At 43.4% G+C, this 15,228-nt stretch overlaps 1 protein-coding gene across 2 annotated transcripts; it reads left to right on the forward strand.

The window, feature by feature from the left end:
- The first annotated feature begins 776 nt into the window (after nt 1-776).
- On the forward strand, nt 777-4,808 carry LOC103705448 (cytochrome P450 734A6-like). Of its 2 annotated transcripts, none has more exons than XM_039130503.3 (5): nt 777-1,406; nt 2,590-2,813; nt 3,013-3,254; nt 3,383-3,815; nt 3,933-4,808. In XM_039130503.3, exons 1-5 carry the CDS (start codon nt 1,112-1,114, stop codon nt 4,428-4,430), a joined length of 1,692 nt encoding a protein of 563 aa, XP_038986431.3. In that variant the 5' UTR covers nt 777-1,111; the 3' UTR covers nt 4,431-4,808. The 2 variants fall into 2 exon arrangements, with proteins under 2 accessions (XP_038986431.3, XP_089782861.1); XM_089926735.1 differs by lacking the exon at nt 777-1,406 and adding an exon at nt 2,265-2,434.
- Nucleotides 4,809-15,228: the final 10,420 nt, after the last annotated feature.

Consider the following 15,228-nt stretch of genomic DNA (forward strand, 5'->3'; position numbering starts at 1 on the left):
CAATGTAGCAAGTTATAATAAATAGAGAGCATTAATGGCTAATGAAAGCAATATACTTTAATAATGGTTGAACAAAAGTTTTCATCAAATATCTAAATTACTTTTCAATTTAGCTAGATAATATTTTTTAAATATCAGCTATGCTAAAAATACTTACTTACAATAGACATCTATCAATAAATGAATTATTATGGATCTATCTTTCTCTTGCATCATCCATACATTTGTTCGATAATAAAGAGCGGTATTATATTATTAATACAGATATCCACATAAAGAGTAAAAAAACTCTCTACAAAGTAAGCTTTTATTATATATATATATATATATAATAGATAATTGATAATAGAATAGGGGAGCATATTTATATGCATCAATTATACAGTGGCAACAAAACATATAAACTAAAAAATATAAAATACTGCCGTCCATCCGGCAGCTTAAAAATGGGGAAATTAAAAAAAGGAAAGAAAAGAACTAAAATGCGACCATTAGCGAGAGAGCGACGCCTCACATAATGTGCCTGGCATCCAGAAAACAATCATAACAACTGGCAGTCTTATTCTTCTTCCGTTACGCTACTAATTAATCTTTAATGCCTTGTCCTTTGTGGAGGCCCCCTCCTTTTCCCCTAAGAAGAAACCGAAATAAAATTCCAAAATTTTGAAGCCCAACTCTCTTCTCTCTTTCTGCCTGCCATCGTAGACCTGACGAAGCAAAAACCAAAACCCACCGCGGACCCAACGATAAAAGGCCGTTCAAACCTACATATCAAAGGCCACCTTTGGTCATTAAACAAAAAAATTGCCCGTTTCGTTGACCCTTCTAACCTCAACGGCGGCCCCAACGGCGCCGGCCTCGCTACACTCCCCCTCCCCTCCTATAAAACCCCACACCCCCATCCCTCCTCAACCCCAACTCCCTCCCTATCTCTCTCTCTCTCTCTCTCTCTCCAAATCCATACCTTTTCCTCTCTTTCTCCAACTCTATATACTCATACCCACGCCATTTATATTGCTACAAAGAGAAGCGAACCAGGAGAAAAAGAGAGTTCTGTAGTGGTACTTGAGGCTCCAAGCAAGCAAAGAAGAGAGAGGAAATTAAAGGAGGGATGGGGGAGATGGTAGGGTGGTGTTGGAAGTGGTTTTTGCCTCTCGGTGGCATGGTTGTGTGCGTCGCCATGGCACTCAGGGTGTTGGATTTCCTTTGGTGGAGGCCTAAGAGGTTGGAGGAGCACTTCTCAAAGCAAGGCATAAGGGGTCCCCCTTATCGTTTTTTCACTGGATGCGTCAAAGAGATGGTTGGTTTGATGCTGGAGGCCTCCTCCAAGCCAATGATGCCTCAGAACTCCCATAACATCCTCCCTCGAGTCCTCTCCTTCTATCACCATTGGAAGAAAATCTATGGTGCTCTCTCTCTCTCTCTCTCTCTCTCTCTCTCTCTCTCTCTCTCTCTCTCTATTTCTCTGTTCTTTTACTTGCGCTGTTTGGCCTTTGTTCCTAGTGTACTTTGATGCTTGAGGGGGCAGCAGGCGGTGTTGGTTTTGGGGTTAGAGGTGTCTTTTTGCCTTGTTTTGTTTTGTTTTGGCTTTTCTCCTAATTGGTTTTTTCTGGAGCTACTTTCCTTTGCTTGTGTTTCTGTCGCTAGCTAGTATTGAATTTTAGAACGGTTTTCAAAGTGTGTAGGCGGTGGACGGTGCTTGTGAGGTTGGGCTTCGTTGAGGCTCGTCATTTCTGTGCTTGTAGGTGGCAACTCCTTTCTTTTTCTCTTCTTTTTTTTCTTTTTTTATTTCTATTTCCATCTATATCGATTCTATTTTCTGGCGTTCTCCTTTGATTGCTGCCAGCTTTCTTCTCCTTGCGGTGGTGGTTATTCATCAGTTTCCGGTTTATCTGTTTCTCTAATGCTATCAATATATGAATTATCGTTTACTAGAAGTTGTACGGGCTAAAATGTTGATTTTAGGTCATGGATGTCTGATAATTTTCTTTTTCCTTCTTTATTATGAGCGCCATTTTTCCGTATCCTTTTTAGCGTGCATATTCTTCCTCTTCATTTATTATGTACTTAATTTTCTCCTCGCTTACGGCTTTTCAATTTCTACTGTATCACTTGTATGACCCGTTTCCTCTTTTTTATTTTTTCTTCTCCCTTAGCGTTCGATATCTTGAACCCCCCTCCCTCTCTCTCTCTCTCTCTCTCTCTCCGTCTCTTTCATCTGCTCTGTACTGTATGTAGCTTACGGCCAAATGATCTTACTGCAGCTGTACCACCTTGGGCTTCCCCCCATCCAATCAGCGACTCTCTGCCCCTCTTTTAAGCTCTTTTTACCGTTGATCGGTTGCTTCTGTAGTTCTCAAGTCCTGGGAGTTGTTTGCGGTTGTTTTCTCTCATTTTCCTGGTCCCCTTCCTGTAACCTTGGGAGGTAGCTGAGGTCTATTGCTGCTCTCCACCACAAGTGCCTTTCCTTTCCTTTTTTTCCTGTTTAGACATCTCAATAACTTCTACATTGCCTACATTCTGCTCTCGATTCAATCCCTTTCACAAGAGGGAGGTGGTGCTGATGCGGTGGCCGTGCCTCTTTTACAGGTTCCACATTCCTGCTATGGTTCGGGCCCACCGCCCGCCTCACCGTCGCCGACCCGGACCTCATCCGCGAGATCTTGGTGTCCCAGGCCAGCTGCTTCGAGCGCTACGAGTCCCACCCTCTGGTCCGGCAGCTCGAAGGCGAGGGCTTGGTCAGCCTCAGAGGCGAGAAATGGGCTCACCACCGGAAGGTCCTCTCCCCCACCTTCCATATGGACAATCTCGAGGTAAATGTTTCCTGGAAAAAAAGAAAAACTGTAACTAGCTAAAACTGGAACGGAAATCATGAAACTAATTAATTACATTTTAATTAACAAATATCCCTTAAGAAGGGGATTGCATTTTAATCTTCATCCACTATAATTTTTTTTTTTGATTTGCCTCCGTGCGAACTGCTTACGTATGTGTCCTGATTTTAACGATCAGCTGCTGATACCGCTCGTCGGGAGGACAGTTCTGGACATGGTGGAGAAGTGGTCCACCATGTCTCCCTCCGGCGAGGTCGAGATCGATGTCTCCGAGTGGTTCCAGACCGTGACGGAGGATGCCATCACCCGGACCGCATTTGGGAGGAGCTACGAAGACGGCAAGGCCGTATTCCAGTTACAGACGCGGCAAATGATCTTTGCGGCCGAGGCCTTCCGCAAGGTCTTCATTCCCGGCTACAGGTACGTAGCTACTTCTCTCTGTAGGTAACGTCCATCCGACTGTTCTAATATTCCAGGAAAGCAACGGACGCCTGACTGTAGGAATCATGTTATTTATTTATTTATTTGGTGTTCTTGAATTGCTATAGATTCCTGCCGACGAAGGTGAACACGAGCTCGTGGAAATTAGACAAAGAGATCAAGAAAAATCTGATGGCGCTGATCGGCCGGCGAAAGGAGATCTCGGTAAAGGAGAAGGCGGACGGGAGCGCCAAGGATCTTCTCGGGCTCATGATCAATGCCAGCACCAAGAAAGCACCGCCAGCGCCGTCATCTTCTTCGACCTCCTGCCACCGCCGGCCGACAACGGCATCAACGTCGACGATCACGGTTCAGGATATCGTGGAGGAGTGCAAGACGTTCTTCTTCGCGGGCAAGCAGACCACCTCCAACCTGCTGACGTGGACGACGGTGCTCCTCGCCATGCACCCGGAGTGGCAGGAACGGGCGCGCGAGGAAGTCCTCGAGGTGTGCGGCTCACGTGACATCCCCACCCGCGACCACCTCACCAAGTTCAAGACGGTAAGTTATGATGATCGTTATTTTTTTTTGTTTTGCCCTTTTTCAAGTGCGACGTTTATATCTGTCCAAAAAATCAAATGATGTATTGATTAAACTAATCTGTATATATTATTGCAGCTGGGGATGATCCTTAACGAGACGCTACGGTTGTACCCGCCGGCGGTGGCGACGATAAGGAGGGCGAAGACGGACGTGGAGCTCGGGGGATACCGGATCCCCCGGGGCACCGAGCTGCTGATCCCGATCATGGCCGTCCATCACGACACGCGGCTCTGGGGGGAGGACGCGGCCCGGTTCAACCCGGTCCGGTTCGCGGAGGGGCCGGCCGGCGCGGCCCGGCATCCGACGGCCTTCATCCCCTTCGGGCTGGGGGCCCGCAGGTGCATCGGCCAGAACCTGGCCCTCCTCGAGGCCAAGCTCGCGATGGCCATCATCCTCCAGCGCTTCGCCATCCGCCTCTCCCCCTCCTACGTCCATGCACCCACCGTCCTGATGCTCCTCCACCCCCAGTACGGTGCACCCATCCTCTTCCGATCCCTCTCCCCGCCATCACCATCACCGCCGTCCGATCCGCATCATCCGGCGGGGGATAGTGGCGGTGGTCCCTGCTTGTGACATCAACACCGAGGAGGAGCACTACCCGCAATAAGCTGCAAAAACACCAACCAACCCTGCGAGGATGGATCACCGATCACCGGAACTCCGTCAGTGAATGAAGTCCAGGCTGAGCTCTCGCCCCCCAGATGAATCGCCAATCATAGGATTTCTCACCGAAATGACTAAAATACCCCCTCATCCGCTGCGTTATGCTTTTGTCCTTCAAACCCCTGCGAATTATCTAAAATACCCTTTTAACACCACGGCACCTTTTTAGGCTTTAGAATGGACCCCCACCCCCTCTCCATACTCTCGCTCTCCCCCTCCATTAATGGCTTTGGCGTATGTATTTTATACTTTTCTATACAAATTTTTCACCCTTCGAAGTTCAAACAACCCCTCTAATCTCTATCTCTCTCCATCTCCATCTCTATCTCTGCATGTATGTGGTCCCTCCTTTGTGCAGTTATGCATAAATATGCATACTGTTAAACTAGGAAGGTTTGGAACTATTTGGTGACAGGCACAACAGTTGAAGCGCCTGAAAGGTGTGTACAATTCTGGGGGTTTATAATTGGGTGTGGCTCCCCACAACGCCAGATGGGGGAGTTGGGAAAGCCAGGGACAGATGTCGTGCCTCAGCCTCAGGCTAGCTGTCACGGGGACCCCGTTTCACCTTCGCGGCTCTCCGTGTATGCGCGCGCGCGCGCGTTTGTGTGTGTATTTGTGTGGTGGTGGCCGCACACCGTCCTTGGTTCCCCCTGCACAGAGTTAAACCTAAGCGCTAAGCTCCAGAAAGCACCGTATACATGACTGTATGGATCCAGTATGAGCACCAAAACCATTGTATGAATGACCGTATGGTTCTACTCTGACGCCTTCCTGTGGAGGCCGGCAATACGTATAGTTCTTTGGATAAATGGAAGGAGCTCGACCAATCATTTCATCATTTTTTACTCTCCCGTGCGTATATAGAAAAAAATACAAGGAAGATATGATGCAGAGAATTAACCGTATGAGCTAGATACTCGGAAAAACGTCTTCCAAATATAAAACTCCCCTTTCAACTAGGGGTGAAACCACCGAGCATATATGTATATATTTATACATCAGATAGGCGTTTCCTGCGAACCATATCTGGGTGCAGGATAGAGGGGACCCCTTTTTCACTAGATCATGAAAGTTGCCTTAATTTCTTCTTTGGTGATAAAAGCAAGAGAGCACTTGGATCTCTAGCAGTGGCGCAGCAGTTTCATGCTCCTAGAGCTACGAGCTAGTTTCATGCTTCTTTTCCCACCCACTTGATCATGAGAGCAAATTACGCTGCAGCAGCGCAGCATGCATGCATGCGTCGCTGGGGCTTGCAAATGTCATAAAGAAAGCTCCGGAAGGAAAGAGTGAAATTTTTGGCAGCCAATTAACCTTGCGGGGATCTCCTCCCTTGGGAGCTCTAGATGTGCTGCTGGTCCCCTCCTTTCCCAATCCTCCTCATTGTGTTCTTCCCATGCAAAAAATCAAGTAGGCATGCTGATCAGCAGTCATGCGACTCATCCCATGCCATAATTACCTCTGAAATTTAAATAATTTTGATATTAACCCGTTCGGTAATTAACTATATATTCCTAGACCACATTTAATGTAGCCCTAGCGAAGGGTTTAATTCCCTGCCCCTCGCAACCGATACGGTGCGCTTGAAGTTTTTCTTTGCGACGATTATATATCTTGAATAAAGGAATGTAAAAGTCACCGGTTATCTACTAATGATCTTTGCAATTGATAAGGGTTTCCCTCGTCCTAGGGAAAGGCAGTCTTCTCCATGCTTTATGGAACAACTGTACGCGTGGTATGGATGCCATACATGCAGTGAGAGTGGACGAGGTACTTGTATTATTACCCATATAACCATCGTAATAGCTAGGACTGCTTCGTGCTTTGGAGTGGAGCTCCCAAAGATGAGAGCAACAAGAAGCGTCCATTCCCAATGCTGCGAAGAAGCTAGCGTTGCCGGCTTATTAGAATTCAAAATAGCGTGATGGACCATTAGAGGAGGGCTGGTAGGAAGCAACAGGAAACTTAATTAAGTGCCCTAAAAATAGGCATCATGTCTTGTCCTTTCTCAGAGGAGGCTTTTGTTTATTTGTTGATCTGAATCTCCTGTTTGGTGCAGATCCGTAACATATTCCCATCTCGTATTTATGTATTAAGGAGGAACCTCGTTTCGTTGTGATTATCTCAAAGTGGAAAACAAGTTGTCGGCCTTTGAATCAGGATTCTCTCCTAAAGAGAGGCTAAATTATTCTACGTTAAGGTGGCATATTAGGCTGGCAGCTGAGATTAAGTAATTTTAAGTCAAATAACTAGAAACGGATCATGCATCCATGTGTGCAAACTAAAATGTCAACTATATATGGTCCAAGAAGCTGTTTTTGAAGTAACGCTTGTCTGAAGAACAGCGCTTCGTTTTTTAAATCCAAGGTTGGTCGTCATCTTAAACTAAGTTCCTTGCGCAAGTACGAATTATTTTTCTTATTCCTTATCGAATGGCACCTCCATATCACATTAAGTGAGATTGACCCAAAAGAAACCAATAGTACTTGGAATATTTTACATGCAAGAAAGTGGCTATTTTATATATTGATCCTCAAGCAATCATGCAGGAGACAACGTTCTTTTTTTTATATATATATTGTTCCACAACTGTTCATATTATACGAGGACATATTCATGATTAGGAGACATGGTGTCTAAGCGAAATGTACTTGAAGATTGCATTAAACTTATTAGTTAGCATCTGTTGCAGCTTTTTTTCAAATGCAAAAAATAAAAAAAAGAAGACGTCACTTGGTGGCGAAATTTCACATGACCTTTCAGCCTCACTCATAGGTGAAATTTCTAAAGGGGTTTTCAGTTCTCCAAAAGTAAAACACCTATTTGTTTTGTGTATGGTTCCTTTTATGAGATTCTTTTACTTGCATGGCCCTTCTCAGCAATAAAAGAAGCAACCAAAACGTGCATGGAGATAGGAAATATATATATCGTTGTGATTTTCTGATGCATGGATGACGCAGCATTACAAGAAATGGAGACCGCGCGCAGAACCTCAAACCAACAGCTACGTCTAAAACGAGAACATGATACATATATTAGCTAGGGATGGGCCCCACGGAGGTGTTGGTCGTTTCTCGTTAGGCGCGAGTCCACCCCCCCGACAGCCGTCCGACCGAAGAATGCCCAGCTGTGAACGAGGTTCCAAAGACTATGCTCCCGGCCTCGCTCTCTCACTCTCACTAGAAAAATGGCCAGGCGACCAACCTCCTCCTGGCCTCTCGACAAAACTTGATAAGCTTGGATTCTACACTCCCCATGGATTCCAGCTCATGCGAGCCCGCAGGAAACCATAAACAAGAACTGGGACCTTGGGATGATGCCCACATGAACGCTCCTCATAAATATTTTACTAATGTGCACTTCCCAAGCAAATTCCCTTATATCCATGGTGGCTTCGGCTCGGAGCCTATTTGTTTATTGTATACCGGGCTTGGCTGCCCCAGCTAAATGCCAGAGGCCCTGCCCTTGATTTGTGCCAATCTGTCGGCGTGTTGTGGACAAAAGGGGCATGACCGTCTCCCTCCTATGATTGGATAGTCTCATGCCTTTGGCTTTAGCACCAATATTTTATCACCTACCCACATTGCTCTCATCCCTTCTTTTCTCCAGAGGTTGGTTGCTTACAGCTGCTTTTAAGCTGACGGATCCGGATTAAACGTACATGCTTATTAGCTGTGATGAGGCATCCCCGGCCCATTTATCTCGTGACGGGCCCACTCAGTTTTGTCTTCTTCTTTTTTTCTTTTTTTTCTTTTTTTTTTAATTAGCTGGAGAGACCTTACCCACAAAGTCTTTTAAAAAAAAGATATGGTCCCTTAGCTGCACTAAAGAGTGCCACTTGAATGTTATGCAACAAAAGAGACAACCTAATCTGTCGTTCATGGTTCGTCTTTCTATAGAAATGAAAAGCTTAATTGGAATGCAATACAATCTCTAATCAACTTAGATTTTGTTTTTCTCATGACAGTATTTGCCGGTCATGATGTGAGATGTCGGAGTGGCTCTAATTGTTCCATACCAACATATATACTCCTCTCAATTAGAATTTCTTGATGCTTATCTTCATGAGAGAATCACACACATATGAATGCGACCATAAGAGTGTTCCGGAGCCAAAGTTGGAGCTATAATAGCCTTAAATCTTTGCCAAGAAAGGACAACGTAGAATAACCACTTATCTAACAATAGAAGTACCGCCGATGGTAACATCGTCATCCATTTCATATTGTTCCATTCTTCTCATCACGAACATTTTAGGGCTTATATTGTTCGCCTTGTAGCAGCCTTTTTTTTTTTTGCCACCTTATTGGCGGTATTGCTTTAATGCTTGCATCAATTTTCGCCTCATCATAATGTTTAAGTTTCGAATGCAAACGAGCAAATAAAACACCTTCGCTGCTTCAACCCCTCCATGTTAATTTGTTCAGAAATGTTTGTAGTCCCAACATATATATATATATATATATATATATATATATATATATATATATATATATATATATATATATATATATATATATTCATACAAATTTGGGATCAAACCCCAGCTCAGACAACTGCAAGATCATTTGCAACTATGTAGCTAAACGAAATTAGATCTCGTGCTTGATGTATGCTAAAAGAAAGACGTACAAATGATAATTTTGTCCAAGACTCTGGTTATGAACCCTGGTGGCAGCTGCCGATTTAGATCCTCTGAAACAATTAATAGCTGTAACCTTCAGGCCAACATATATATAGAGACACCTCAACAATGATGCACAGATCGGTCCGGAATTTAATGTTCGCTGAGTTGGAAGAAGCGTACCAGTATTCAATGAGCGCCAAGGACCGGGCCCAGCGGAGATGGGAGAGCAGGCATCCGCTGATCACATGCCTGGCACGTGGCTCTGTTCGAACTGTCGCGTGAGCTTATTCAATCCGTAAAGGGACAGGTCAGCCGATACGGTGGGCCCATCTCGCACTCGGAGATGTACAACCGATCACCACGCGTTCGTCGCTCCACCGAGCCCAGAGAAGAGGCTGCTGCAGGGGAAGGAACTTTTAGCACCCAAAACCTGAGGCCATGAAGAGAGACCGGAGAATGGAACGGGCGGTTGAGCAACAAGAAGAAGTTCTACCAAAAACCAAAAAAACAAAAAAAGAGAGAGGATAACGGAGAAGGAGCTAGATGCTGCGTGTCGGTTGCTTTCAAATGAACAGGTGAATGGAATAAAATTAGAGCATATGGAGGGTAAGAACAGTTACTACACTGCACATGAAAAAGAAAGAGAGAGAGAGCGCTTGCGTACCATGTCCACGTACATATATTACCATAATGATGTGAGAAAAGGATGAACGCAAGATTCATGTCCACATTAACTCTATATCGGCAGCAGCCAGGCACAGAGAAAGGCCCATTCGTTCCCTGAAGCCATGTGCTGATGAGAGATTAATTTGGTCCCATATATACCTGGGTCCGCTGGCCGAGGCAAAACGAGCGCAGCAGCATCACAAGGTTGCTACTTGGTACCAGCGTTGGAGCTCCGGCACACTGATAGCCTACCTGACGGTCCTTTGCACAACCCCTGACTATTGTGCTCTCTCTGCATCATTTTGAAATTTATTAAATTAAAAATCCTGGAAGCTGTCACAGAGAATTAATCCTGCAAATTTTTGAGTCGCATAATCTTTATACTGGGGGAGGTAAAGCTGATGTTGATCTAATTTCGTATTTCACGCATAATAGACAGTAATTTAGAGTCGCATGCATAGCTGAGCATCTTCTTCATGCAGTCTCCTGCGTTTGGAAAGTCGACAATCGGGTCGTAAGCTGGGATGTTGCCCTCAAAAGATTGCTTTGCTCAACATCTATGGCAATTCGCCCTCGTAATCCCAAACAAACACATCATGCTCGATATGAAGCTAGAATTCACCACTCCTGTATGAAGCCAAGCTCTTTCCTAATCAATCATTATCCCTTTGAAATTCAGCTTGATTGTCTCTTCCAACTGGACCAACAAGATTTGATGCCATCATTTTCACCATATTACTTGTAGCAGCTACTCACATAAGGTTGGTCGCCGCCCCAACAACCGCTGCTATCAAATCACAGAAAGATGATGAGCCTATCAACCCCAGCTTTGCAAAGTTACAGTAGTCGAAATAAAGACAGCCAACTCATGAATGAGTGGTGAAAACAAATGGGACAATGGTATGCGCAGGGTCGCAGTACCTAGACTAAAAGCATGCTGAAAACGAAGGAATCTCAGCAATCTAGACTAAATCCAGTTACACAGGAATGACATACCCGTTCAAAAACCAGAAACTAGATGGAGGATTCACATCAGATCACAGTGTGCATGCTAGAGACCACCATCTTAAAAACTAAAGACCAATTATCGCTACAACAAAAATAGACTATCTTGGCTCTTATGTGCCGACACACCAAAGAAGCATCGGTAATTTTACGAGTGCATCAAAATTTACCAACATTTTTTGGAAGCGTCGGCGAGGATGAAACTAAGATGATGCTAATTAGCGTCGTAGAAACCAAATTTATAAGACGACGCTTCTAAGTATTGTCGGAGGCCAAAGAGTAAGAGAGTAGACAACGCTTAAAAATATCGTCGGAAACCTGCATACTAACCACCCTGCTTAACGCTAATTTTTTCTTCTAAATATATTAAATGGTAATTTAAGACGACGCTTTAAACATCGTCAGGCACCACTTAAGTCAAACGACGCTTAAAAGCGTCGTCGAAGACCAAGCTATCTCCTGCGATGCCAGAGGTGCGTTTTTTTTCTCCCAATTTCTTCACCTTTTGGTTTTTTGAAATAGATGGTTCTTGGCGAAGCTGCCCTAATTGGATCCATAAGGCATCTCGCGGCGTCGGCTACGATGGTGGAAGCGGTGGTGGCGGAGAAGGGAAAGAGGAGAGAGGAGAAGGAAGAGAAAGTGGATTACGATCAACTGGCGAGAGAGCTCGAGAACGCTTCTCCTCTCGAGATTAGAGATAAGGCCCTCAAGAAATTTGGAAGTGATATCACCATCTCCTTCAGGTTTAATCTCCTCTCTCTCTATCTCTTTTTTTTCTCCAGTGTTCTCTATGGTGGCCGACTGATGGCGAGTCTCGAGCGTCGCAACCCATGATAGGCACCACAACCTCCGGCAATGAGCATCACATTCTCCGATGGTCGTTGCCCTTTTTCTGATAAGGACATCTTAATTCTTTTCTTAAATTTTGAATTCAAATTAGAAATTTATTTGCCGATTTCCTTCCGATGGTCGTCACCATTTCATTTATTTTCTTATATTTTCTCTAATTTCTATGCAGAACTACTGACCTAATCTGAAACCAAAAATGTAACGTTGTTCTGAACTTGCTAAAGAGAAAGGCGCTACGGTACTGGAAGGATGACCTATGCAAATTTTTAAATGACCTTTAAAACTAACTAAAAGAGAAAAAAAAATTTAAAATATTTTTTTTAAAAAAAATAATTACAACAACGCCTTAAAGCGTTGTTATAAAAAATATAAAAGGTTAATAGCCGATGCTTTTAACTGTCGCTAACTACCCGACGCTGATAAGCGTCGGCTTTGATGACGCTAAAAAGCGTCGCTAAAAGCTCACGCTGTTAACAACGCTTTTATAAAACGTCGGCAGTTTTTTTTTTCATCCCCATCTAGCCAACGCTTTTACGACGCTTTAGAGAGCATAGGCGGAAAAATTACCGATATTTATAAGCATCAATATAGACTTTAAAAAGACCCAGGATAGCCTATTTTTGTTGTAGTGCATCCACCCACTCAGCATATCCTGTCATTATGTATGAATAATTCATAGATTAAGGTTGTCAACCTGCATTTCACGCTGACCAACTGCCATCTTGTATAAAATAGGCTGCGACAAGTTGCTGAATTTCTGCACATGTTTGCAGGCCGTTAGCCGTTTAAACTGATATCATGATGCACCGGACCAAAACAACACAAGCTTACGGTGTCCAGTCAACAAAGACAAGCACAGCTTTTTATAAGCTTTAGCAAATCATAAGCCCACAAATTAATTTCTCCAAAAATTATTATTAACATGGAAGCATCATCTATGATGCACACACTCTGCTGGAAACAACGTGTAACTATGGATTTTCCTGTGCTGGCCTGTCGATAGAATGCACACGCTGGATGAAACAATTTCTCTCTTTCACCATACAAAAAAATATTGATGGTTCTCTGCCAGACTGAGGCCAGCATATCCATCACAACTGACTTCCCTTTCTCAGATGAGCTAGAAACTTGCCACCTGGCTAAAGATAAAATTTACAGCATCACTACAGGACTTTATGCAAAGTAAAGAATATCCAAGTTCATCGTGTATAATTTATTTCATCAAAGGAATACCCTTCTCAAAACATGGACAAGGAAAACTTCGAAAATACCCTGATTTCAAATTTAAAATAGGACAGAGAAAAGCACTCATGAAAACTGAATGCCATTTGATCATGATCTTCTTTCTTTTGGGTGTTTGCAAGGTGGTCACAAGCAGTAACAAGATCAGTAGATTTAGAAGGATATTTTGCTGAATTCATCACAACCTTTCTATCAAGAGGCCATGGGGCTATCATGCATTAGTTGCTGGAACTGTAGCCCCATATTATTGCTCAAATAGGGGATAGGAAGCTTTAAATGTGATGGCATTTGAAGAAATCTGAATTTTGCATCCCTCAATGCATATCCCTCATTGCAAAGATCCTTGATGTCACTAGACAGGGAAGATCTGCAACATGATACTGTTATATTACGCTTCACGCCAGATCTGACAACAAACTGGAAAAGTCTATTTCAGATCATAATCTACTTTTCTACTTCAACATCTGTTTTCCTGGATCAAACAGAGTTGCCCTGTGGAGTTCAACCACCAGTTTTGCCAGTGCAGCTAGATGGCAACAAGATAATATCAACATTTTATATTCAGCAGTACTAAATTTACACATGCATTTAGATTAGGGCCATCTGAAGTTCTGAACACAGTACTAAATTTACCATGATCACTCCCAGACCCCTCAACTACGTAGACCCAGTATATCACTAGATGCAGGGCAACTGGAAAATCAAATCAAATATTGTTCATGCAGCATTCAGATGTTTATTATCTACAAGATGTGTTCTTATAGCATTCCTTCTAAAATTTATATATTGAATATATCAAAGTTGAATATAGTAAAATACTTCAATAAATGAAAAAATATTACATTAAAAAAATAAAAAAGATACGGAGTATGTGACGAAAAATGGCATTTTGATCAGAAATGCTACTTAACATGAATAACATTCTCTAAAGCAGGTCTATAAGAGCTTAATATTTTTCAAGAGTATTTGAGGATAGAGCACCCCCGAGAGTGGTGGCGGACAGAGCCCTACTTCTTGGGGCGAAGATCCTTGATACTACTGCGTCGTCGTCCCTTGGATGGGCCAGAGAAATCTAGAACTCTCATTACGCTCTAGCAGCGCCCAGGCTTATGCTTATATCCTGGGAGCTCCCACCCCTTGGTTTTCTCAAGATAAAATTCGACGGTAGTATCAAAGAGGATGGTCGTTGTGGCATCGGTTTCGTCATCAGGGATCAACGAGCCAGGCTCGTAGCTGTCGGAGGTCGACGCATTTTCGATCAGTCCGTCGCAGGTGCCGAGGTTCGTGCTGCCTGCGAGGGTGTTTTCTATGCCAGACGGGTGCTGGGGGCAGAGCATATCATGATTGAGGGGACTCTACTATGGTGATCGAGAGGAACTTGGGGCCCGGGAGTGCCGTCAGGGGGACGCAGTTGCTTCATGATATTCGCCTTTTGTTAGGTGAATGTGTTGTATTTCGGGCCACCCATGTCTTCAAAGAGGCCAATAGTACTGTAGATTGGGTGGCATCATATGCAGCTCATCACTCCGGAGATTTTATCTGAGAGATCCACAACTCCATTTTGTCTCCCTTGTATTCTCTTCTATTGTCTGACTCTTTGGGCTATGTTCACACTAGGTGTGAGTGAGCTGCCGATGTACCAAAAAAAAAGAGTATTGATCCTTTTTGGATCTAGAAAGATCACTAAAGTTTTTAAACGAACAACAAAAACACAAATATATATTATATATTACAAAAAAGTGCTTCATTTTTTCTCATGAAGATGAACCCAAACAACGCTCTGGTAATGAAAGAAGGGAAAGAGAATAAATTCAAAAGCCTGCATTTAACAAAAAGCAAATAAAAGATCCCATGAGTTTCTTCCTTTTCGGTTTAGTAATATATACGTAGAGAAAAGGAACTAGTTGCAGGCATCCTTGCTAAACACCAATATTTTCTTAAATGCTGAAGTAATAAAGAAATAACATGAAAGGACAAGATGGCCTCACCTTGAAAGGTAGCTGCTACCTCTATATAAGGCAAACTTCGATACACTCGAGTGGATCTCCACTCAAATCTAGCCAGATCTAGATCGGATGATGGGAGTCTCATATCAATGATTTGAGTAATTGAATGTGATCTGCTATCTCTAAACTACTTACACTCCAAAAATTATGTAATTTGGAGACCCCTAGCCTATGCATCAAATGGTCAAAAATGTATTGTTTTGTATTATTTAAGTTGCCCATCTTTTTGCTCACTTGATGAATAAGCTAAAGATCTCCAAATCACATGACTTTTTGCATGCAAACAGTTTAGAAGTAATAGATCACATCTAAA

This window comes from Phoenix dactylifera, chromosome 12 (genome assembly GCF_051530095.1).
Source record: "Phoenix dactylifera cultivar Ajwa chromosome 12, Ajwa_hap1_PhDact_Kaust_v1.1, whole genome shotgun sequence".
NCBI classification, from domain to species: domain Eukaryota; kingdom Viridiplantae; phylum Streptophyta; class Magnoliopsida; order Arecales; family Arecaceae; genus Phoenix; species Phoenix dactylifera.